Genomic DNA, 24,024 nt, shown 5'->3' with positions numbered 1-24,024 from the left:
CAGGCTGTAGAGCAGACGACTGCGCAGACGGGTGGCGCTCCTTGCAATCTTCAGTGTCATACCTGGCACAAAAAGTGGGCAGGACAGGAGGGTGGACAGACTCGCATTGTGATGTTGTGGTGCCGCCCCCTCCCCATGCTTTCCCCAGACCTGCGGAAGGCGGTGGGTTGCCGGGGGGGGGGGGGGGGGGGGGGGTTGTCCTGTAAACGCGTAACATGCTGATGCAACTTGCAATGTTTAGCAAAGATTAAAGAAATAAAAGTGTCCCTCCGCTACTGCAGATCCAAGCTGAGCGGGCGGGACAGAGAGGCAGCAGTTGGACGCTGTTCGAATGCGCAAAGTTACGAAATGTACAGGATTTAACTGATCAGAAACTGTCATATCGTCTGCGGAGGAGTTACAGAGTTATGCAGCAGTTGCAAGAAAACTGTAGCGTGTTGGAACATTTACGCTACAGCTGCAGGATTCCTCGAGCGGCTGAATTGAAAAGAAAAAAAAAGTTGCTCTGCGCCCTGTGAAATGCGCTTCTTTCTTTTGGACGGAGCTGTGGCTGCACAAGGAGCATCATCAGGAGGTAAAGACTGACACACGATGGAAAAGTCTCCTTAAAATTCAGATCAGACCTGGTGTTGTGGCAGTTGAGGCACGTGTGGTTTATTTATGGAAAACTGTTGTTGTTTTGGTGTTAGGCGTGTGTTTGGTGTTCGGGGTGAGCGCGTTGATCTACTGTATCAAAGTAAACCCGTGCGTAACCGACGCTCAAACAGACTTTTCAAGGCAATTTCGCTTTTGTTTTCAATTTGACGTCGATTCTAAGGAAGAAGACGAGGCAGCGCGATGTAAAGAGGAACATAATGTGAAGGTTGCCATAGAAGAGCGAGTGCTGAACCACGCCTCAGTCGCCTCTTTTTCTTAAATAACGCCCTCTCCTCAGCGGCGCAGCCTTTAGCTCAAAACCTGCGCCACATGCAAGATCGCGCGTGAACCACGTTGCCTTTAGAGTTGCGCACGGACTGCGCCAGTCACAAGATCTGGCCCTCTGAGTGACAGTGCAGGATTTTAGAGACAGTTGTGGTGAACAGGAGCTCATTCTACACATTAGGACCTTACTGGAACATGTAGCTGAGGGAAAATACACAATCTTAACATTTTTAAACTCCGTATAGTCCCTTTAAGGAGAGTTCTTTTTGAGTGACAAAGTAAATTCCGAAGGCATCCCATGTTTCCATATTTCTGATGGTTTATTGAGATAATATTACGCAGTATCACTTCCTCCTCGCTCCGTCTTCCTCCGAGGTTCTCCCCAGGACGCAGAGTTTGTTTATGCAGTCGGTCTGAGAGGCGTCTGGACGGGGCTGAGTGAGTCTGAAGTGGCTCTCAGAGAAAACCCGCTGCACCTCTTCTCTCGTGTTTACGTCAATAACCTCTTCGCAGTCGGTCCGAGGGGCTCCAGCGCCGGCAGACTGACGCACGGAGTCTGGAGCGGCTCAGAGCGCGACGTACTGGCTATTTTCCAGCTCGTCATGATAAATATTGTGGGACAGGAAAAGAAACATCAGCCATGTTTTTTGATTTTATTGTATTTTTGTTAAGCACTTGCGCTGATATCTGACAAAATCAATGACGTTTTCTGACTTACTTTTGTGGAGATTGTAGTAAATCCCTTAACTGTGATAATTGTACAGATTTGTAAATATCGCATGACCCTTAACGGGACTATACGGACTTTAAAAATGTTAAAATGATGTATTTTACTCCCTCTACATGTTCCAGTAAGGTCCTAATGTGTAGAATGAGCCATATTCATCACAACTGCCTCTAAAATCCTGCACTGTCACTCAGAAAGGTGTTTATTCGGGTCTGAAGTGCCGTCATGCACAAGCTTAATATAGAAGCTGCAGTTACACGTAAGACCTGATGGTGGCAGTAGTGAGTACAAAATGACCCCAACTTTTGGCGTCTAGTGGCTTTAAGAAACCAATTTGGCCCAAAGAATTGCCTGTAGTGCCTCCCCTTGAAACTGTTTAGTTTCCTTGTGATTTTTTTGCACAGAAGGGACTGAAAACATCGAAACCTCAGTGTTTGAAAGAGCCTCACATCATTTCACTTACAGATCCTTTAACCTCTTACTCCCGCCTGGACCGAGAGGATCTTTTTCCTCACGTCATCAGATTTTATTTACATCATTTTTTTTGTTGGGTATTCAACTCATTTTTCTTTAACTTTTTTGTCATTTTATTGTCCAATTTTTATCACATTTTTGTCATTTTTTGGTGATGTTTTTGACAAATTTTTGATTTTTTGGGGTCAAATTTTTATCACTTTTTTGTCATTTTATTGTCATTTTTTGTCACATTTTTGTAATATTTTCGTCAATTTTTTATCAATTTTTTGTAATTTTTTTGTCACATTTTTGTCATTTTTTTTGTCAATTTTTTTATCAATTTTTTGTCTTTTTTTTTAAATTTTGTCACATTTTTGTCATTTTTTCATCCATTGTTTGTCAATTTCTTGTGACATTTTTGCCACTCTTTCATAAATTTTTCATCACTTTTTTGTCTCAGTTTTCTCACTTTTTTGTCACATTTCCATCATTGTTTTCGTCTCAGTTTTTGTTGCTTTTTCACACCTTTTTTCCAGAAGCTTTTGGACTGGGGTAAAGCCAAACTGGAGAAAATGTGCTCGGTTCAGGTGGGAGTTAAGGCGTTAATGGCTTCAAAAAAAAAAAAAAAAAGGGGTGAAAGCTTTACCCAGGGGATTCTGAAGTCGGTGGGTTTGTATGTGGCACCAGTGGCGAACATGCTAATAATCATCAAAGAAAAAGAACACGGCGCAAAGTGAGCGATTACTTTGTGCTTGAAAAGACGTTTGTAAAATGTTCAAAAGCGGCTTCTTTTTTCTTAACAAATTCAGCATAAAGGAAGAAAAGCTGGTGGCAGTTTTACAGCAGAGAAACACCAGGGGAAGAAGATGGAAAAAGCTCCTAATGTTGGAATAAGATCCAAGTCATCCAAGTCAATCTAAAAGCTTCTGGAAAAAATGTGTGAAAATAGCAACAAAACTGAGACGAAAACAAGGAGAAAATGGAAAAAAGTGAGAAAAAAACAGCAGAAAAAGTGACAAAAAATTGACAAAAATTTGACAAAAAAGTGATAAGAATTTGACGAAAAAATGCGAATAATTTGACGAAAAAGTGACAAAAAATGGACAAAAAATGGACAAAAAAATGAGAAAAAATTGACAAAAAAGTGAGAAAAAATTGACGAAAAACTGAGACAAAATGGACAAAAAAGTGATAAGAATTTGACAAAAAAAGACAAAAATTTGACAAAAAATCTAGAAAAAATGGACAAAAAGTGATAACAATTTGACGAAAAAGTGACCAAAAAATGGACAAAAGAAAATCGAAAAATTGGACGAAAAAGTGACAAAAAATGGACAAAAATTTGACAAAAAAGTAACAATAATTTCACGAAAAAATGCTAAAAAATTGACGAAAAAGTGACAAAAAAGTCACGAAAATTTGACAAAAATGAGATGACTGCCCGACAAAAAAAGCGATGAAAAAAAATCTAATAATGTGAGGAAAAAGATCCATTTAGTTTTATAAATCTTAGCTTTCAAATGAGGCGTTACACTGGCCTACAGGATTTGGGTAAAGCCAAACTGGAGAAAATGCTCTTGGTTCAGGCGGGAGTTAAGGGGTTAAAGTGTAATAACAACTATAAATGTTTGAATACACTGTTAGAAATGTAAAGCTGACTGAGTGTTCTTGTTTTGTGGCATCAGTTTAGTCTAAAACCACTGAACCTCTCGCTTATTCTCGCTGCTAATGATCCGGTTGGAGATCGTCCCCCGGTCTTCGCAGATGCCGCTCCCGGTCAGCGGTCGCGGTGGTATAATTGTCACCCGCGTGTGGGGCAGTTAGCGGGCCGACGGCAGGGACGTTATCGCCGGGCCGAGAGGTCAGGCTGCCACATGTCACACCGCTGTTTACTCAGTGAGACCAGAGATTGCTGAGCTGTGCAGGACGTCCCGCACGCCGGAGCTCTGCTGAGGGGGCGGGGCACGGCACAAACGCTCTGATGTGGGGGTGGTGTGTGGGTTTGGACTTGAGCAGCCTTTTCTTTCTAGTGTTAATACAGTTAATACTTCCTGGGCGAATGAGAGCCTGCACAAACACAAAGACTGGGCCTCTCCAGTCTCTAAAGCAGGGGTGGGCAACGTCAGGCCCGGGTGCCAAATCGGGCCCTCCTGCAACAGAACCTCTGGCTATGATTTTGAGAAATATTATTATGCAAATAAGGGATCAAATACCTGTTAACCTCTTAACTCCAGCCTGAACCGAGAGCATTTTCTCCAGTTTGGCTTTACCCCAATCCAAAAGCTTCTGGAAAAAAGCTGTGAAAATAGCGACAAAACTGATGATGGAAATGTGACAAAGAAGTGAGAAAACATTGATAAAAAATTGACAAAAAAATGACAAAAAATTGACAAAAAAATGACAAAAATGTGACAAAAACGTGACCAAAAAATGACAAAAAATTGATAAAAATTTGACAAAAAAATGATACAAATGTGACGAAAATGTGACAAAAAAAATGACAAAAAAATGATAAAAAATTTATAAAAAAAGACAAAAATGTGACAATTTTTTTTTACAAAAATGTGATCAAAATGTGACAAAAAAGTACAAAAAAGTACAAAAAATGACCAAAAAAAAGACAAAAATTGACGAAAAAATGACAAAAAATTGACAAAAAAATGACAAAAAATCGATAAAAATTGGACCAAAAAAAAAGACAAAAACGTAGCAAAAAAAAATACAAAAAAATGACAAAAATTTGATAAAAAATTGACAAAAGAATGACAAAAATGTGACAATTTTTTTTACAAAAATGTGATCAAAATGTGACCAAAAAAAGTACAAAAAAATGACCAAAAAAAGGTCAAAAATTAGACACATTTCCATCATTGTTTTCGTCTTAGTTTTGTCTCTATTTTCACAGCTTTTTCCCAGAAGCTTTTGAACTGTGGTAAAGCCAAACTGGAGAAAATGTGCTTGGTTTAGGCGGGAGTTAAGGGGTTAAAGCAAAAATAATGAGTTTCCCTTCCCCTCCCCCCAACTTCATGTGCTAAAACTGACCATAAAGCTGACTTGGACATTTCCTTATAAGACATGGTTATAGACTTAAAGCTTGTTCGGATTCATCTGACCCACTGACACAGAAGCACTAATGACCCAGTGACCCCGACTGACCCTAAAGCAGTAAATGAAGAGGTGTGTTATTTGACAGAACGGCCTTGAACGCAGAGCGGGAATGTGAGGAATTCAGAATGACAGGTCGGGCGCGTAAACAAATCTATTTTCTAAGCTCGTCCTTGCTGAGCTTTTCCGTATATCAAATGTGGTAGCACTTTCCCCCGCAGACTGGATTCATCAGCGGCAGGTATTTGGCTCTTTTAAAAAAAATCCTCTGTCTGTTTCCAATCAAAGCGCTGACTTTTAAATGCACTCGTTTTTTTTATTGTTCTTTCACGGACGCGCAGAGATGAGCAGAAAGAAACTGTCGACTGTTCACTGTGGATGTTTTAAAGAGCAGCTTCCTCCAGGCTTCCAGAATAACTTCCAATGGAGACTAGTTTCACAGTTAAGTTACTCATGGGGTTTCCGACCTCCCACTTCAGGGGCTGGACTGGGACTGAAAACCAGCCCTGGACTCTGGTCAGCCCGGCCCAAATGAGCGTAAATGTGACACCTCCACAAATACATATGTGAACCTCTAGCCTTAACCCAGAGCATTTTCTCCAGTTCGGCTTTGCCCAAATCTAAAAGCTTCTTGACTGGAGAGCAACACTGTAACGTCTCATGCTTTTGTTGCTTTTTCATTACTTTTTTGTGGCTTTTTGGCGTGTTTTCGTCACTTTTTTGGCACTTTTTCGTTGTGTTTTCGTCTCTTGTTTTTCGGGGGTTTTTTCATGTTATTGTTTTTTCGTCGCTTTTTTCATCGCTTTGTCGTCACGTTTTCGTCACATTTTGTTGTGTTTTTGTCACTTTGTCGTCACGTTTTCGTCACATTTTGATGCTTTTCCAGCGCATTTTTGTTTTTGGATGCTTTTCTTTTAACCCCTTAACTCCCACCTGAACCGAGCACATTTTCTCCAGTTTGGCTTTACCCCAATTCAAAAGCTTCTGGAATAAAGCGAAAAATGTATGAAAAAGTGGCAAAAATGTCACAAAAATGTCACAAAAATGACAAAAAAAGACAAAAAAGTGACAAAAAATTGACCAAAAAATGACAAAAAATTGACGAAAAAATGACGAAAATATGACAAAAATGTAACAAAAATGTGATAAAAATTTGACAAAAAAATTCAAAAAATTGACAAAAAAACGACAGAAAAATGTGACAAAAAAAATGTGACGAAAAAAATACAAAAATGTGATAAAAATGACAAAAAAAAAATCAAAAAAATTACAAAAAAAATGTGACAAAAAAATGTGACGGAAAAAAAATACAAAAATGTGATAAAAATGACCAAAAAAAATAAAACAAAATCAAAAAAATGACAAAAAAATGACAAAAAATGTGATAAAAAAATTGACCAAAAAATGACAAAAAAATGACTAGAAAGTAACAAAAATGAGTTGAATACCCAACAAAAAAATGATGGGAAAAAAATCTGATGACGTGAGGAAAAAGATCCTCTCGGTTCAGGCGGGAGTTAAGAGGTTAAGCTTTTAGATTTGGGTAAAGCTCGGGGGTAAGGGTAAGGTAAAGTGAGAGGCCAGACCGGTGGCCCTGGAGCCGGTGGCCCTTCTGTGCTCTTCCAGAATGGACTTATGGCCAGTCCGCCCCTGTCCCACTTGGAGAAATGCCTTGAAGCGCTTGTGGAGGTGGATAAACACAGGACTCAGAGATGACCAGAGCGCTCCGAGTTCAGGTGCGAGATGAAGACTCCCCCAGTGGAGAAGTGAGCGTTACCTTCAGTTTGTTTTGAATTATATCTAAGGTGGAGAAACATTCTAAATTCCATCTCTGACATGTTAGAGCCTTATGAAACATCTCGGGTCTCCTGGTGGTTCCCAGAAACAAAACAAGACTTAAAAATAGTCAAAACATACCCGATGCTGGTGTAGGTATCGGTGCATCCCTACAAGAAGACTTTCTCTATGGGAGAGGCAGGCGCTAAAGAAGCTAAATGTATGTTGGGTCGGCCTCATGCTCTGTGTCTATTGTTGAGCCTTTACTAAAGTAACTGTACTGTGTGCCATCTTTGGTATAGTAAATGGGGTTAGGCACTATAAGCCCAAACCCCTTTGGTTCAGGCACCATTTAGCCCTTCCAGACTGAAAGTACATGTTTTCTTAATGTAATGTATAACATCTTCTACTACTACTACTACTACTCTTGTCTGCATCGTTGGGACTGACACACAGTGACACGCACGTTCTGAATTACCCTTGGGGATCAATAAAGTTTTCTGAATCTGAGTTTATTCAGCTGGAACGCTCAAAGGTCGTACGTGGGGATTTTGCCTTGAACGCACCATAAACTGTCAACTGATACGAGTCAATACAGGCCAGGCCATCTTGGGTATGGTCGTATTCAGCTTGTTCCAGAGGTTCCCATGGCTATTATGGGGTATTATGCAAAATCTGCCAAACTGGAGAAAATGTGCTCGGTTCAGGTGGGACTCAAGGGGTTAAAGGATCTATATCATGCTATTTTAGCCATTCCAAAGTTAAGTATAGGCATTTATATGATATATTGTACCTCTACCATTATGGAGCACTCATTTTTGTGATAAATATAAGTGTTTTCTGGAGGTATTTTTCAAACCCGGAAGACACAACGCTTCGATTCAGTTAATAGATAAATGGCTAACACACAAGCTAACCCGCGTTTGGACTGACTCACCGCTCTGGTCCATCGCTTATTACATTATGGGACTTGCGTTGGTTATAAAAGTTAATCCACTTTGATTCAGATGAAGGTTCCCCAAACATCCATCAGAGACAGTCACAGAAAAACAATATTTTGGTGAAAGTCGCTGAATCCCGGAGAAAAAAAACAGTTAGACGAGTGGCCTCTTCCTGAAAAGGGTTGAATAAACTCCTCGTCCTCGTAGCCAAACGCGCTTCTTTTTCTCCGTGACATGATCGTTAGGTAAGAATAAAGAACAGGTGTGTCCAGTTATAACGAGCTCCATCTTCAGCTGCAGCGCAAACACGACTGATCTGTTCAGACGCTCTTTGTTTCTCTTTTACAACAGAAATAATGAAAAAGCAGTTTTTCAAATTTAAAACACGCTGTAAGGCATTACATTACAGACGTCGAGCACTTCCGTTCCGCTGTTACGACACAACTGAACACTCAGTCGTTCACGAGGAGAGGGCGGAGCCTCAGAGAGCAGGATTCAGGAGGATTACTGAGAGCTGCGGGAATGAAGCCACAAACCACTCTGGGGGTGTTTTTGATAAGGAAATAGCAAAACAACATGGCTAAAAGCTCTAAAAAGTCGATTTTGCATGATATAGGACCTTTAAAGGAAACTGAGCAGGACATGACTGTGGTTGGATTTGTACAGGCTCAGGGTCGACAGCTTCCTTAATCCATGTTTGTTTTCCAGGATCGTAACCGGCCCCTGGATGCCTTCAGTTTGCACTCTCTGGGGAACTCTCTGATGGACATGATCAGGACAGACCATGAGAAAGGTAAAACTCATCCTGTAACATGTTTAACTACAGTAAAAGTTTCAAAAAGTCCTCCTCCATTCGCCTGCAGTGTCTCACCTTTAGCCAATTTAGTAAAATGCACATTTGCAACGATGAGATGACCTAATAATATTAATGATAAATGATGCAATGACTGACAAAGGGATCCTGAGGTTAAACCTCTTAACTCCCACCTGAACCGAGCACATTTTCTCCAGTTTGGCTTTACCCCAATACAAAAGCTTCTGGAAAAAAGCTGTGAAAATAGCAACAAAACTGAGATGGAATTAATGATGAAAATGTGACAAAAAAGTCAGAAAACATTGACAAAAAAGTGACGAAAAATTGATGAAAAAGTGGCAAAAATGTCACAAAAATGTCACAAGAACTTGACAAAAAATGGACGAAAAAATGACAAAAAAGTGACGAAAAATTGATGAAAAAGTGGCAAAAATGTCACAAAAATGTCACAAGAACTTGACAAAAAATGGACGAAAAAATGACAAAAAATGACAAAAAATGACAAAAATTTGACAAAAAAATGACCAAAAAAATGACAAATTGATAAAAAAAATGTACGAAAAAATTGACGAAAAAAATAACGAAAAAATTGACGAAAAAATTACAAAAAAATTACAAAATGTGACAAAAAATGACCAAAATTTGACAAAATTTGACAAAAAAACATTGACGAAAAAATGACAAAAAAGACAAAGAATGACCAAAAAAAGTGACAAAAATTTGACAAAAAAGACAAAAAAAATGACAAAAATGTGAGAAAAAAATAAATAAAAAAATGACAAAAATGTGACAAAAAATGACAAAACATTGACGAAAAAAAGACAAAAAAAAGACAAAAAAAGGACAAAAAACATGACAAAAAATTGCTAAAACATTGCCAAAAAATGACAAAAATTTGACACAAAAAAAATGACAAAAAAGTTACAAAAATGAGTTGAACACCCAACAAAAAAATGATGGAAAAAAATCTGATGACGTGAGGAAAAAGATCCTCTCGGTTCAGGCGGGAGTTAAGAGGTTCAGAACAGCAGATTATCACCATAAGAAACGCGTCTTTCTAATGAATGAGGGCAGTTTGTTGTGTCTTGCTCGTGTGCTCGTCGCTCTGCAGATCCTTATAAGGCATTGGATGTATGTTTAGGTCCCATGTGTGCTGTAAACCTGCCCCGGATCTGCTCCTTTAGCCCTGGTTTATGTCCAGGATCAGTCCGGGATCGTTCAGTCCAGCTCAGGGCTCCTCCTGTTTAACAATGGAAACACATGAGTGGGAGTGTGCGACGAGCCAGGCCTGCCGTCTTCTGTCGTCCATAAAAATCTGTTTTCTTAATCCTCGGCAGACACTTGCTCAACTCTGTCTCCGTTACTGTATGTTCAAGCATCAAGTGAGATATAACACAGACAGAAGCGTTTGGAGACGACTACACTCATCGCAATAGAGGGTTTTTTCTCCAGGCTCGATCGATGGGAAACTGTGGCACGTATTTCACTAAACACAGCTCACTTTTTGCTTCATTAAAACCAAATTCACGAGCCACTGCACCCGTAGATCTAAATCGCAGAACACTAAACTTTGTTCTTCTGAAACAGTGTGTGCTGTGAATGATAAACGCGCCCACAAGAATAAATCGGTCCCTAAAGGCTCTGGAAAAGAGAGAGTGGAGAATTTTGTGCAAACCATGAGTTGAGAGTTGCAGTGGGAGGATTAATGAGCACATTTCTGCCTAAAATGCTCGTTAAATGTGGTCTGATCTTTATTAAAATTGCAAGAAGGAATAAACAGTGTCTGTTTAACCTCTTAACTCCCGCCTGAACCAAGAGGATCTTTTTCCTCACGTCATCAGATTTTGTTTCCAGCATTTTTTTGTTGGGTGTTCAACTCATTTTTGTAACTTTATTTGTCACATTTCTGTCATTTTTTCGTCCATTTTTTATCACATTTTAGTCACATTTTTGTTCAATTTTTTTTGTTATTTTTTTTGACAATTTTTTATCAAATTTTGGTCATTTTTTGTCATTTTTTTCGGCAATTTTTATCACATTTCGTCACATTTTTGTCATTTTTTTCGGCAATTTTTATCACATTTTGTCAAATTTTTGTCATTTTTTTGTTACATTTTTATCACATTTTGGTCAATTTTTTGTTATTTTTTGACAAAATTTTATCACATTTTTGTTGCATTTTTGTCATTTTTTTGTCACATTTTTATCATTTTTTTGTCACATTTTTGTCATTTTTTCGTCAATTTTTTATCATTTTTTTGTCACATTTTTGTCATTTTTTCGTCAATTTTTTGTCAATTTCTTGTGACATTTTTGTGACATTTTTTCCACTTTTTTGCCAATGTTTTCTCACTTTTTTGTCACATTTCCATCATTGTTTTCGTCTCTTTCCAGAAGCTTTTGGACTGGGGTAAAGCCAAACTGGGGAAAATGTGCTCGGTTCAGGTGGGAGTTAAGGGGTTAAAGCCTTAATTCTTTTTGTTACATTTTTATCACATTTTGGTCAATTTTTTGTTATTTTTTGACAAAATTTTATCACATTTTTGTCACATTTTTCGGCAATTTTTCATCAAATTTTTGTCATTTCTTTGTTACATTTTTGTCATATTTTTGTCATTTTTTTGTCACATTTTTGTAATTTTTTTGTCACATTTTTGTAATTTTTTTGGTCATTTTTTGGCAATTTCTTGTGACATTTCTGTGACATTTTTGCCACTTTTTCATCCATTTTTCGTCACTTTTTTGTCAATGTTTTCTCACTTTTTTGTCACATTTCCATCATTGTTTTCGTCTCAGTTTTGTTGCTATTTTCACAGCTTTTTTCCAGAAGCTTTTGAACTGGGGTAAAGCCAAACTGGAGAAAATGTGCTCGGTTCAGGTGGGAGTTAAGGGGTTAAACTAACACCACCCAGACAATTGCATGTTATATTTTTTTATTGGCCATAACATGTAAACATTCACAGGACAGCGAGGAATAAGTGAGTGCACCGCCCGGCTAAGGATCCTCCAAGAGCGAGTTTTATGCAGACATTTAGAGTGAGGTGTGAGAACGACACGGAGGAAGCCATTGCTGCATGTTTGAAGTTTGCTCCACAGCACTAGTGGAAACATGTTCTGTGGACTGATGAATCCAAAGTTGAATTGTTTGGGAGGAACACACAAGACAAGGGGCAGATCTTGTGGTTCATGGCGCAGGCTGTAGAGCAGACGACTGCGCAGACGTGACAAAATGTGACAAAAAATGTCAAAAATGTGACAAAATGTGACAAAAAAAATGTGACTAAAATGTGACAAAAAAGACAAAAATGTGATAAAAATTTGACAAAAAAAAGGCAAAATGTGACAAAATGTGACAAAAAAAATGTGACTAAAATGTGACAAAAAAGACAAAAATGTGATAAAAATTTGACAAAAAAAAGGCAAAATGTGACAAAAAAAATGACAAAAATTTGATACAAAATTGACGAAGAAATGAAAAAAAAAATGTGACAAAATGTGACAAAAATGTGATAAAAATTTGACCAAAAATGACAAAAAAAACGACAAAAAATTGACAAAAATGTGATAAAAATTTGACAACAATTTTACAAAAATGTGACAAAAAAATTACAAAAAATTGATAAAAAATTGACAAAGAAATAAAAAAAAATGTGACAAAAATGTGATAAAAATTTGACCAACAAATTACACTAATTTGGCAAAAAATGACCAAAAAAATGACAAAAAATGTGACAAAAATGTGACAAAAAATTACAAAAAAATTACAAAAAAGTTACAACAATGAGTTGAACACCCAACAAAAAAATGATGAAAAAAAATCTGATGACGTGAGGAAAAAGATCCTCTCGGTTCAGGCGGGAGTTTAAGAGGTTAACAAAGATCAGACCACATTTTATACCCAATTCAGACAGAAATGTAAGACATTCCGAAGGGTGTCCTCACTTTTTCCTCCCACTGAACGTATTCGAAATGTGTTCAACAAGTTCATAACCTGGCAGATGCAACATGAGCTCTGTCTGTCACATCCATCTTTCTTTAGAAACTTGTGGAATATTTATAAGCCTTACTATTCACCTTCCTTTAGTGTCTTCTGTGTGTTTGGGTTCACCTCCTCCCTGTTGTCTGCAGACAGTAGTCAGAATGGACCACACTCTGCCCACCCACCCACTGTCTGTCTGAGCCCCTCTGACTCACACAGGGACCGGGGTCATTAAATGAAGACTGGTGTTGCAATGGACTTTTGTAGGAGGTGTTTTTTTCGGATCCCAGGCTGCTGTGTTGTTTCCCCTACCACTAAAAAAACATGTACATGCACTAGGGCTGGGTACCGTTTATCTTTTTTCCCCGATACCACTACTTTAACGGCATCAATGGTTCGGCCCTTGGTGATTTGGCGAGGATGAATATCGGCCTCCACGACACTTGGTTTACCTTAATCTCAACCTTACACGAATCCCAAGCATTTCATGGCATGTTGCAGATAAAAGTCCTTGTTTGGGGCAGATTGACTGAAGCGAGGCTGCCAATCCGCACCATTGGCACCTCCGATCACCACCAACCTCACACACACAATACCCAAACAGTCTCCTCTCCAAGAACCGACCAGGCCCTTCCCTGCTCATCGGGCAGTGCGGCAAATTGGGTCATGTCATTGTTTTAACTTTTGTATTTTTTAAATGATTTTTAACCTCTTAACTCCCGCCTGAACCGAGAGGATCTTTTTCCTCACGTCATCAGATTTTTTTTCCATCATTTTTTTGTTGGGTATTCAATTTATTATTGTAACTTTTTTGTCATTTTTTGTATGATTTTTTTCATTTTTTGGTCAAATTTTTTTTTTTCATTTTTTCGTTAATTTTTTATCAAAGTTTTGTAATTTTTTTGTTACATTTGTGTCATTTTTTGTCCATTTTTTGTAATTTTTTTGTCAAATTTTTATCCAATTTTTGTAACTTTTTTGTTTTTTTTTCCATTTTTCCGTCAATTTTTTATCAATTTTTTGTCATTTTTTTGTTAAAATTTTGTCATTTTCTTGTGACATTTTTTCCACTTTTTCATAATTTTTTCGTCACTTTTTTGTCATTTTTTCATCATTTTTTTGTCAATTTTTTGTAATTTTTTTGTCACATTTTTTTTTCATTTTTCTGTCAATTTTTTATCACATTTTTGTCATTTTTTTGTTACAGTTTTGTCATTTTTTCATCAATATTTTGTCAATTTCTTGTGACATTTTTGTGACATTTTTTCCACTTTTTTTGTCAATTTTTCGTCACTTTTTTGTCACTTTTTTGTCAATGTTTTCGTCTCAGTTTTGTTGCTATTTTCTCACCTTTTTTCCAGAAGCTTTAGGACTGGGGTAAAGCCAAACTGGAGAAAATGTGCCCGGTTCAGGTGGGAGTTAAGGGCTTAAGGCCTTAATTCTGACGCAATTCTCTCAATGGCTTTTACTGAAACCTGTACAAATACCTGGGTGTGATTCATCCATCCTGAACATTCGAAATGCAACAAGGCGAGTCGAACACTTCCCAGAAACTTAAAACTCATTCTCTTCCTTTAACCTAATTTCCGTCCTGTTCAGTGACAGCTCCATTGACACAAACCCAGAGGCAGCCGGCCCCGCCCACATTCACTCCATGGCTCGAATTTCTCACATACTTCTCGTTGTGCTTCTTTTTTCCGCGTTTGTCTTTGTGCCTTTGCCGTGGGGTTTGTGTGCGGCACGTGCAGGACGCCGCCCGGTGAGGCTCAGCGCTTTAGGAGGAGGGCGGGGCTTTTACTGCCAGAGCTGCAGACTCTGAGAGGAGAGGGGCAGGCATATCGGGGACAGTTAGAAGACAGTGATTAATATGTTGGAGTCGAATAAAAAAAATAGCTTGACACAGACATAATGCTTCGTATAACATCATTTTAATAAAAATCAAAAGTACTGTTTTGAAAGAAGTTTGTTTTAACTCAGCACAATATATTTAGTACTTCTGCGCATGCGTGTCTTACAGCCGCGAAGTTCGACCGGCTTTAAAATGTATTAATATTTTTATGATTGGTACAATTTATGTGTTTAAACCATATCTACTTATAATTTTAATTGTTTTTCCGCTTATTCCAGTCATATAGAGCGCAAACTACCCACGAGGATGTTTTCTTTTGCGTTTTTTCGCTGAAAAGAATGGCTTTATGAGGACCTAACCTATTTAAATCTTATATTTGGCTGCCTTGTGTGTATATATATATAGGCCTATAAATATTATCATAGATTGTACATTTTGTAAATAGCCAATTGTTGTGTTTTTGTTTAGTCAAATCTGATCGTTTATAATTATTATAATTTATATCATCATCAACATCATCATTATTTTGTTTATTTGTATTTTCTATAAATATACACAATTTACAACTTGTTGTTCTGTTGCTTTGTCAAGTCTTTCATAATCGTTATTATCATTTCTATCATCATCATTACAATTATTTATTTCAATGTATTTTACATAAATATGGCCGACATAATTTACACATTGCCTAATTAACACTTTCTCCATCTGTGAGATCAGTAAAGTATCAAAGAGCTGCCGTAAACATGCGAGGCGGCGCATGCGCTAAACACCGTAGCCCCGATTCTCCAGCGTTCGCTAACTCCGATTCTCTTCCTGTCCCCGATATGCCTGCCACAGGGACCAGGGGGGAAGTCAGAGCTCACGCCTGGTCTGCCTGATCTCGACCGTCATTCGAGCGACCTGCCTGGGCCGACTGTAGCTAATTTAGAGCTGTCACCACTGCACTGTTTTAGAGAATAGATATGGTTGCCTTGTATATAAAGTATTGCATGGACTTGCTCCACCTCCATTCAGGGCCGGACTGGGACTGAAAAACAGCCCTGGACTCTGGTCAGCCTGGCCCGAATTAGCGTAAATGTGACACTTCCACAAATACATATTTCAACCTCTTACCCCCCGCCTTAACCGAGTGCATTTTCCCCAGGTTTTTATTTTTATCATCAGCAAAAAGAGCGGGAAAGGCGGTCATAGAAACAGAAGCAAAATCGTTAATATAAATAATAATGGTCCCAAAATGGAACCTTGTGGTGCACCATACTCCACGGAATTCCATTTAGATTCATGTTTTTTTTATACTGGGCTTTACCCAAATCTAAAAGCTTCTCGACTGGAGATCAACAATGTAACGCCTCATTTCAAAGCTAAGACCTACAAAAGTGACGGTAACTTTTTGTCACGTCATTTTTGTCATATTTTTGTTGTTTTTTTTCATTATTATGTTTTGTTTTTCTCATGTTTTCGTTGCCTTTTCATCACATTTTTTGTCACTTTTTTGTCGCTTTTCCGGCACATTTTTGTTTTGTTTTCATCCTCTTTTTTTTCTCCGCTATTTTGATGCTTTTTTTTTTTTAGCTTTTAGATTTGGGTAAAGCTCGGTTGAGGCGGGACTGGTGGTCTCCCTTTATCAGTCAGAGAGACTCCAACTCTGGCCACTTTGAAAGCACGTTTTAAACTGTGGCTAAAGGAAAGCCAGGCCTGTGAACACTTTTAGTTGTTACTGCATTTATTGTCACATTTTTTGTCACATTTTTTGTCTTTTTTAATCATTTTTGTCACATTTTTGTGTCCCTTTTTGGTCTTTTTTAATCAATTTTTGTCATTTTTTGTCACATTTTTTGTCTTTTTTAATCTTTTTTTGTCACATTTTTTGTCCCTTTTTTAATCAATTTTTGTCATTTTTTGTCACATTTTTTGTCTTTTTTAATCATTTTTTGTCATTTTTTGTCACATTTTTTGTCTTTTTTAATCAATTTTTGTCACATTTTTTGTCACATTTTTTGTCACATTTTTTGTCCCTTTTTTGTCTTTTTTAATAATTTTTTGTCACATTTTTTGTCACATTTTTTGTCCCTTTTTGGTCTTTTTTAATCAATTTTTGTCATTTTTTCACATTTTTTGTCTTTTTTAATCATTTTTTGTCATTTTTTGTCACATTTTTTGTCTTTTTTAATCATTTTTTGTCACATTTTTTGTCCCTTTTTTAATCAATTTTTGTCACATTTTTTGTCACATTTTTTGTCTTTTTGTCACATTTTTTGTCACATTTTTTGTCCCTTTTTTGTCTTTTTTAATAAATTTTTGTCACATTTTTTGTCCTTTTTTTGTCTTTTTTAATAAATTTTTGCCACATTTTTTGTCACATTTTTTTGTCTTTTTTAATCATTTTTTGTCATTTTTTGTCACATTTTTTGTCTTTTTTAATCATTTTTTGTCCCTTTTTTAATCAATTTTTGTCACATTTTTTGTCACATTTTTTGTCTTTTTGTCACATTTTTTGTCACATTTTTTGTCTTTTTGTCACATTTTTTGTCACATTTTTTGTCCCTTTTTTGTCTTTTTTAATAAATTTTTGTCACATTTTTTGTCACATTTTTTTGTCTTTTTTAATAAATTTTTGTCATTTTTTGTCACATTTTTTGTGTTTTTTTGTCATTTTTTGTCCCTTTTTTGTCTTTTTTAATCAATTTTTCTCACTTTTTTGTCACATTTCCATCATTGTTTTCGTCTCAGTTCTGTCGCTATTTTCTCACCTTTTTTCCAGAAGCTTTTGGACTGGGGTAAAGCCAAACTGGGGAAAATGTGCTCGGTTCAGGTGGGAGTTAAGGGGTTAAAGGCACTATGTTCAACTTTTTTAGTATATTGTAAACTCAGACATTTGTGTCAAAAACACTGTGCATGTCATTATAAAGCCTCTGTTTACATTTCATGAACTTGCAGACTAGATTTCCAGCATTTGTGCTTATGAGCTCAGCCCTGCTCCAAATATGTGAAGGAAAGTTAGGAATGAGTTTGAACCACAACTAACTTAAGTCCAGGTAATAATCCCTCACCCACAATCTCCTTTGCCAGTTTTCATTTCTCTCCTATCCGTGTCCAAAGTTTATCCGACAACAGCTCGTTGGTTAATGTGTGTCAGAAGATCTAACCTCCCGAGGGGATGCCCTGCGGTTTTAAAGCCTATAATTACTTTGCGGGTCAGATGAGATACACGTGTGTTTTTAAAGGCCCAGAGTCACATAAACAACACGTCAGGGCGAGGGGAGCGACTGGGCCAGTCCCAAACAGGAGCAAAACAAGCCCAGGCAAGTTCCTCTATATGGAAACAATCGTCTGCCCACATGAGGTCATGAGGCACAATAGTGTTATGTTACATGAAGAGAATAACAGCCCTTCACAAAGATCAACAATACCAAATCATTCATTAACCTCTTAACTCCCGCCTGAACCGAGAGGATCTTTTTCCTCACGTCATCAGATTTTTTTTTCCATCATTTTTTTGTTGGGTATTCAACTCATTTTTGTCAATTTTTTCCGTCAATTTTTTAAACACATTTTTGTCAATTTTTTTTGTCATTTTTTGGTCCATTTTTTGTCAATTTTTTATCACATTTTTGTTATTTTTTAGTCCATTTTTAATCAAATTTTTGTCATTTTTTGTCATTTTTTGTCAATTTTTTGTCATTTTTTCGTCAATTTTTTGTCATTTTTTCGTCAAATTTTTATCACATTTTTGTCATTTTTTCGTCAATTTTGTATCAAATTTTTGTCACATTTTTGTCATTTTTTTTGTCACATTTTTGTCATTTTTTTGTTAAATTTTATCACAGTTTTGTCACATTTTTGTAATTTTTTTAAATCATATTTTTGTCAATTTTTTGTCAAATTTTTATCACATTTTTGTCACATTTTTGTTATTTTTTATTCAATTTTTTATCAAATTTTTGTCATTTTTTGTCACATTTCTGTCATTTTTTCGTCAATTTTTTGTCAAATTTTTATCACATTTTTGTCATTTTTTCGTCAATTTTGTATCAAATTTTTGTCATTTTTTTGTCAAATTTTATCACAGTTTTGTTGCATTTTTGTAATATTTTTAAATCATATTTTTGTCCATTTTTTGTCAAATTTTTATCACATTTTTGTCACATTTTGGTCATTTTTTTGTCATTTTTTTGTCAATGTTTTCTCACTTTTTTGTCACATTTCCATCATTGTTTTCGTCTCAGTTCTGTTGCTATTTTCACAGCTTTTTTCCAGAAGCTTTTGGATTAGGGTAAAGCCAAACTGGAGAAAATGTGCTCGGTTCAGGTGGGAGTTAAGGGGTTAAAAGTACTGGCAGCATTTATACTTGTTTGTGCTTTTCTACACTGCAAAAACAAATAAACAGGATCAATTTAAATTTCTCAATTTGAGCATAATAATACGAAATGTAGTTGTTTTGATTTGACCTTAGATTATTTCCCTCTGAATACATTTCGTGTTTATTTCAGGTACGTTTCTTTGGGGTAAGAAAACTGCTCTCATCCCATTGGCAGTTTTAGTTTCTTATTTCAAGTGAGATTTACCTTAAACCAGTCTGGAATGTCATCTAACTATTAAACTTGGTCAGAAAAAAAGTCTAAATGAGTGAAAACCGCTCAAAACATGATAAACGTCCTCAATTCAAGTCATTTCATCATCATCACTTTATTTTGCAGTTCGTTGATAAATTGTACCAAACTACATTTAGTACAATTATAATGTGCTCTGTAGCAATCTGTAGTTATACCTGTGGGTTAGATACACAATGGAATCACTTGTATTTGTATTAGTACTTTGTAGGTACATAATGTAAAAGGACACAAGACTCTTAGGGTTAGGGGTTAAAGGGGCTAGATGCAAGTTAGCCATTTTATACTCACTACTGCCACCTCAGGTCATACGTGTAACTGCAGCTTATATATTAAGCTCGTGCATGACGGCAATTCGGACCCGAAGTAACACCTTTCTGAGTGACAGTGAAGGATTTTAGAGGCAGTTGTGGTGAACAGGTCTGAGCTCATTCTACACCTTAGGACATGGCTGGAACATGTATCAGGAAAATACTTCATTTTAACACTTTTAAACTCCGCATAGTCCCTTTAAGGTTAGCGTTGTGTCTTATTACATTATGTACCTACACTTATCCACTCGTCATTTCGTAACAATCTATCAAGGCCTGATATTAACGTTTTGTCGTGTAGCCCGTGCAAACGTGGACAAAGCCTTTTCTGAAATTTCTCGACCCAAATGTCGTACTTATTTTCATAGTCTTTATGTTTTGCTACATTTTGGAAAAAAATGTTAAATTTGATCATGATTATGATCATTATAATTATAAGTAAGTGTTTATTGTCATGGCACAAGTGTACAACAAAAGAGTGTTCAGGTGTCGGTCCTGAGCTGCTCTGCCACTGTGTGTCCACCTGTGTAGCATCTCAGAACAGGCCGGCTCTGTCTCCTCTGATCCTCTGAAACGGTGCAGCACCTCCTGGGTTTGTCTCTGTTTCAGAGCGTGGTGTCCTGCACTGGTCAGCTCCTCCTTCCTCCTTCTCCTCCAGTGTTAATTTTGACAACATATTTTAATTTAGTTTTAGTCTTAGTCTTTTGACGAAAATGTAATTCAATTTTAGTCTAGTTTTAGTCGACTAAAATTGCAAGTAAATTTAGTCGACTAAATTTAAGACGAATTTAGTCGACTTTGCATTGATAATATTCATTATAATCATATTTAATCTTGTTCCTCTGCTTCATGGAGCTGCTCCACATGAACAAAGCTCAGAGCTGATCCTTTAGCAGAGGATTTACATGATCTGAGGCTCTTTCAGACGCTCAATAGAAGTTTGGATGATTTTAGTCTCTCCTTTTCACTTTTATTTAGTCTCATTTTAGTCGACTAAAATATCTGGACATTTTAGTCATAGTTTTAGTCTCATGAGAAACTTTTAATTTAGTTTAAGTCCAATTTTAGTCGTCAAAAATATCACTGACTAAAATTAAGACTAAATATTTTAGTCGATGAAATTAACACTGTCCTCCTGCAGCTCCCTCCGCTCCACAACAGTCAATCACCATCTCCTCATTTGTCCCTTTTTTGCTTCCCGTAGCTCCTCCTGTACCTGATTATTTTTTAATTATAATCGGAGCAGTCATGAATTGAGCGCACCACAGTTTTATTAGTGGAGCCTCCAGTTCTGATGTAAATCTACACATTTTCCCTGCAATGTCACACAGCTCTCCGGAAGATGTGGAAGGACCAGGGAGGACTTGCTAGAAAGCTCTAGTTTCCAACACAAAAGACACAATAATGACAGAAAAAGTCAAACGTACATGTTGTTGTGATACTTCCATCATTTGTCAACTCTAGCACATTCAAGTTCATACATAGTGAAAGAAACCATTTTTATTTCACTGTTCAGTTGTTTGTTTCACCTGTGCGAATCATTCATTAACCTCTTAACTCCCGCCTGAACCGAGAGGATCTTTTTCCTCACGTCATCAGATTTTTCTTCCATCATTTTTGTTGTTGTTGGGTATTCAACTCATTTTTGTAACTTTTTTGTCATTTTTTTGTCATTGTTTTGTCAAATTTTAGTAATTTTTTTTTTACAATTTTTTGTCACATTTTTGTCCTTTTTTTTTTACAATTTTTTGTCACATTTTTGTCATTTTTTGTCACATTTTGTCACATTTTTGTCATTTTTTTGTCATTGTTTTGTCAAATTTTAGTCATTTTTTTTACAATTTTTTGTCACATTTTTGTCACATTTTTGTCACATTTTTGTCATTTTTTTATCAAATTTTTGTCATTTTTTTTTTACAATTTTTTGTCACATTTTTGTCACATTTTAGTCATCTTTTTGTCAAATTTTTGTCATTTTTTAAAACTATTTTTTGTCACATTTTTGTCACATTTTTGTCACATTTTCTCACATTTTTGTCATTTTATGGTCATTTTTTTGTCAATTTCTTGTGACATTTTTGCCTCTTTTTCATCAATTTTTCGTCACTTTTCTGTCAATGTTTTCTCACTTTTTTGTCACATTTCCATCATTGTTTTCGCCTCAGTTTTGTCACTATTTTCACAGCTTTTTTCCAGAAGCTTTTGGATTGGGGTAAAGCCAAACTGGAGAAAATGTGCTCGGTTCAGGTGGGAGTTAAGGGGTAAAAACCGGTAAAAACCACCCGTGCGAACGTGAGGCGGTGAGAGGAAGAGTCAGTGAGTTTGTTAAAGACGTAATTACCTCAAATGGGTTTATTATGTGGATAATTGCTTCATAGCTTTGGGAACTTTGCTCCGGTGGTGATTGCGTTGGCCAGAGGTGTCCAGAGCTCTGAGGGGAAAGTGTTGGGGCAGGTGTTTTCATCATGGTCACAAGTTCTGTATCTTAAAACAATAAGACCTCCGGCAATTCAGGCCTAAGAGAGGGTGTTATGTTTGTATTTGGTGATAATGTAACCACATCTTTATCCCTATCTCACACTTTGTTGGTTGCTGGAGTGAGAAGGTCCTGGGTTTAATCTCCAGACGGGGCCGTTCTGTGTGAAGCAGTGTTGTTTTCACTGCTGTTAAACTCCTTAACTCCCACCTGAACGGATCCCATTTTCTCCAGTTTGGCTTTACCCGAATCAAAAAGATTCTTGGGGAAAAAGCAACAAAAATGTGACAAAAATGCAACAAAAATGTGACAAAAACTCAACAAAAATATGACATAAATTCAACAAAAATGTGACAAAAATTCAACAAAAAAATTACAAAAATGTGACAAAAATGTGACAAAAATGTGACAAAAATGTGACAAAAATTCAACAAAAATGTGACAAAAATTCAACAAAAATGTGACAAAAATGTGACAAAAATGTGAAAAAATGTGAAAAAAATGTGACAAAAATTCAACAAAAATGTGAAAAAAAATTGACAAAAAAGTGACAAAAATTCAACAAAAAAATTACAAAAATTCAACAAAAATGTGACAAAAATTCAACAAAAATGTGACAAAAATTCAACAAAAATGTGAAAAAAATGTGACAAAAATTCAACAAAAATTCAACAAAAATTCAACAAAAATTCAACAAAAATTCAACAAAAATTCAACAAAAATGTGACAAAAATGTGACAAAAATTCAACAAAAATTCAACAAAAATGTGAAAAAAAATGTGACAAAAATGTGACAAAAATTCAACAAAAATGTAACAAAAATTCAACAAAAATGTGACAAAAAATGACAAAAATTCAACAAAAATGTGACAAAAATGTGAAAAAAATGTGACAAAAATTCAACAAAAATGTAACAAAAACTCAACAAAAATGTGACAAAAATTCAACAAAAATGTGACAAAAACTCAACAAAAATGTCACAAAAAAAAAAAAAAAACATACAAAAGGTGACACAACACAGCAAAAACTGTGGAAAACAAGGAAAAGGGTCAGTTTTGTGGGTCTTAGCTTTCAAATGAGGTGTTACACAGCCAAAAGAGGACAGAATGCATTTGGTTTAGACGGGTGGTAAGAGGTTAAAGGGATATTTCAGGATTTTTGACATGCAGTTCTTATATTTGAAGAGTTTCTGTTTTTAATTCAGGCTAATGCGCTAGGCTAGTGCTAGGCTAGCGCATTAGCCTGAAGTAAAAACAGCGTGACCCGCTCCACAGTCCACCTGAGGCAAATCACTTATAACACCAGACTAACCATATAAATGTCTGTGTCCATAGAGTAATTTTAACCATTTTGCATTTAAAATAACTTATATTTGAGCAGCATCAGCTTCGGGTTGTATATAAGCTACGCAGCGGCGGAGTGATCTGCTAGAAAATAGTCCCTCAAAACGCGACGTGTGATATTTAAAAAATGATTCTTTCGACACAGACATTTATACGGTTAGTCTGGCGTCAGTCTTAGGGATTTGCCTCAGGTGCTCTGTGGAGCGGGTCAGATTTTGACACTGTTTTTAATGCAGGCTAGCTGAAACCGTAGAAATTCACTAGCCTAGCACCACGAAACTCTTCAAATATAAGAACTGCATGAATTACAAAAAAAAAATATATCTCCAGAAATCAGCAACACTCTGGAAAACGAGGAAATGAGGCCCTATGTCAAACATCCTGACATAAACAAATCCTGACAGTTGCATAATAACACCCTCTCTAGCTCGGGATGGGATGCTGTAAAGCTAACATTATCGTAGCTACACCAAACACGGCTAACTTTAGAGATAATAAACCTGGAGTGGAGCATGTGCAGTGACAGCTCCTCCTGCACGAGTCCCGACACATCATCCTCTAAACCGGGCCTGTCCCTGCAGCCCCGTCTCCCCGGGACGGCCGGGACTGTCTCAGCTTCACTCTCACTAAATGTCACCAGTGTTTGGCCCCCCAGGTTCAAACCAGGGCTGCACGATTCATCTGCAAAGAAGTCTCTCCGTCCGGTCTTTCAC

At 36.7% G+C, this 24,024-nt stretch overlaps 1 protein-coding gene across 3 annotated transcripts in view; it reads left to right on the top strand.

Annotated features, from left to right (window-relative positions):
• Positions 1-24,024, top strand: part of cpeb3 (cytoplasmic polyadenylation element binding protein 3) — an 82,581-nt gene that overhangs the window by 11,760 nt on the left and 46,797 nt on the right. For all 3 annotated transcript variants that reach the window (XM_079560582.1, XM_079560581.1, XM_079560580.1), the window contains one exon: positions 8,635-8,719. In XM_079560582.1, the coding sequence (XP_079416708.1) occupies positions 8,635-8,719 (85 nt within the window). The remainder of the gene's footprint in view (positions 1-8,634; positions 8,720-24,024) is intronic.

The sequence above is a fragment of the Gobius niger genome, assembly GCF_951799975.1.
Source record: "Gobius niger genome assembly, chromosome: 7".
NCBI classification, from domain to species: Eukaryota; Metazoa; Chordata; class Actinopteri; order Gobiiformes; family Gobiidae; genus Gobius; species Gobius niger.
Note: the sequence above shows the minus strand (reverse complement) of the source record. Positions and strands in the feature narration are given on the sequence as shown.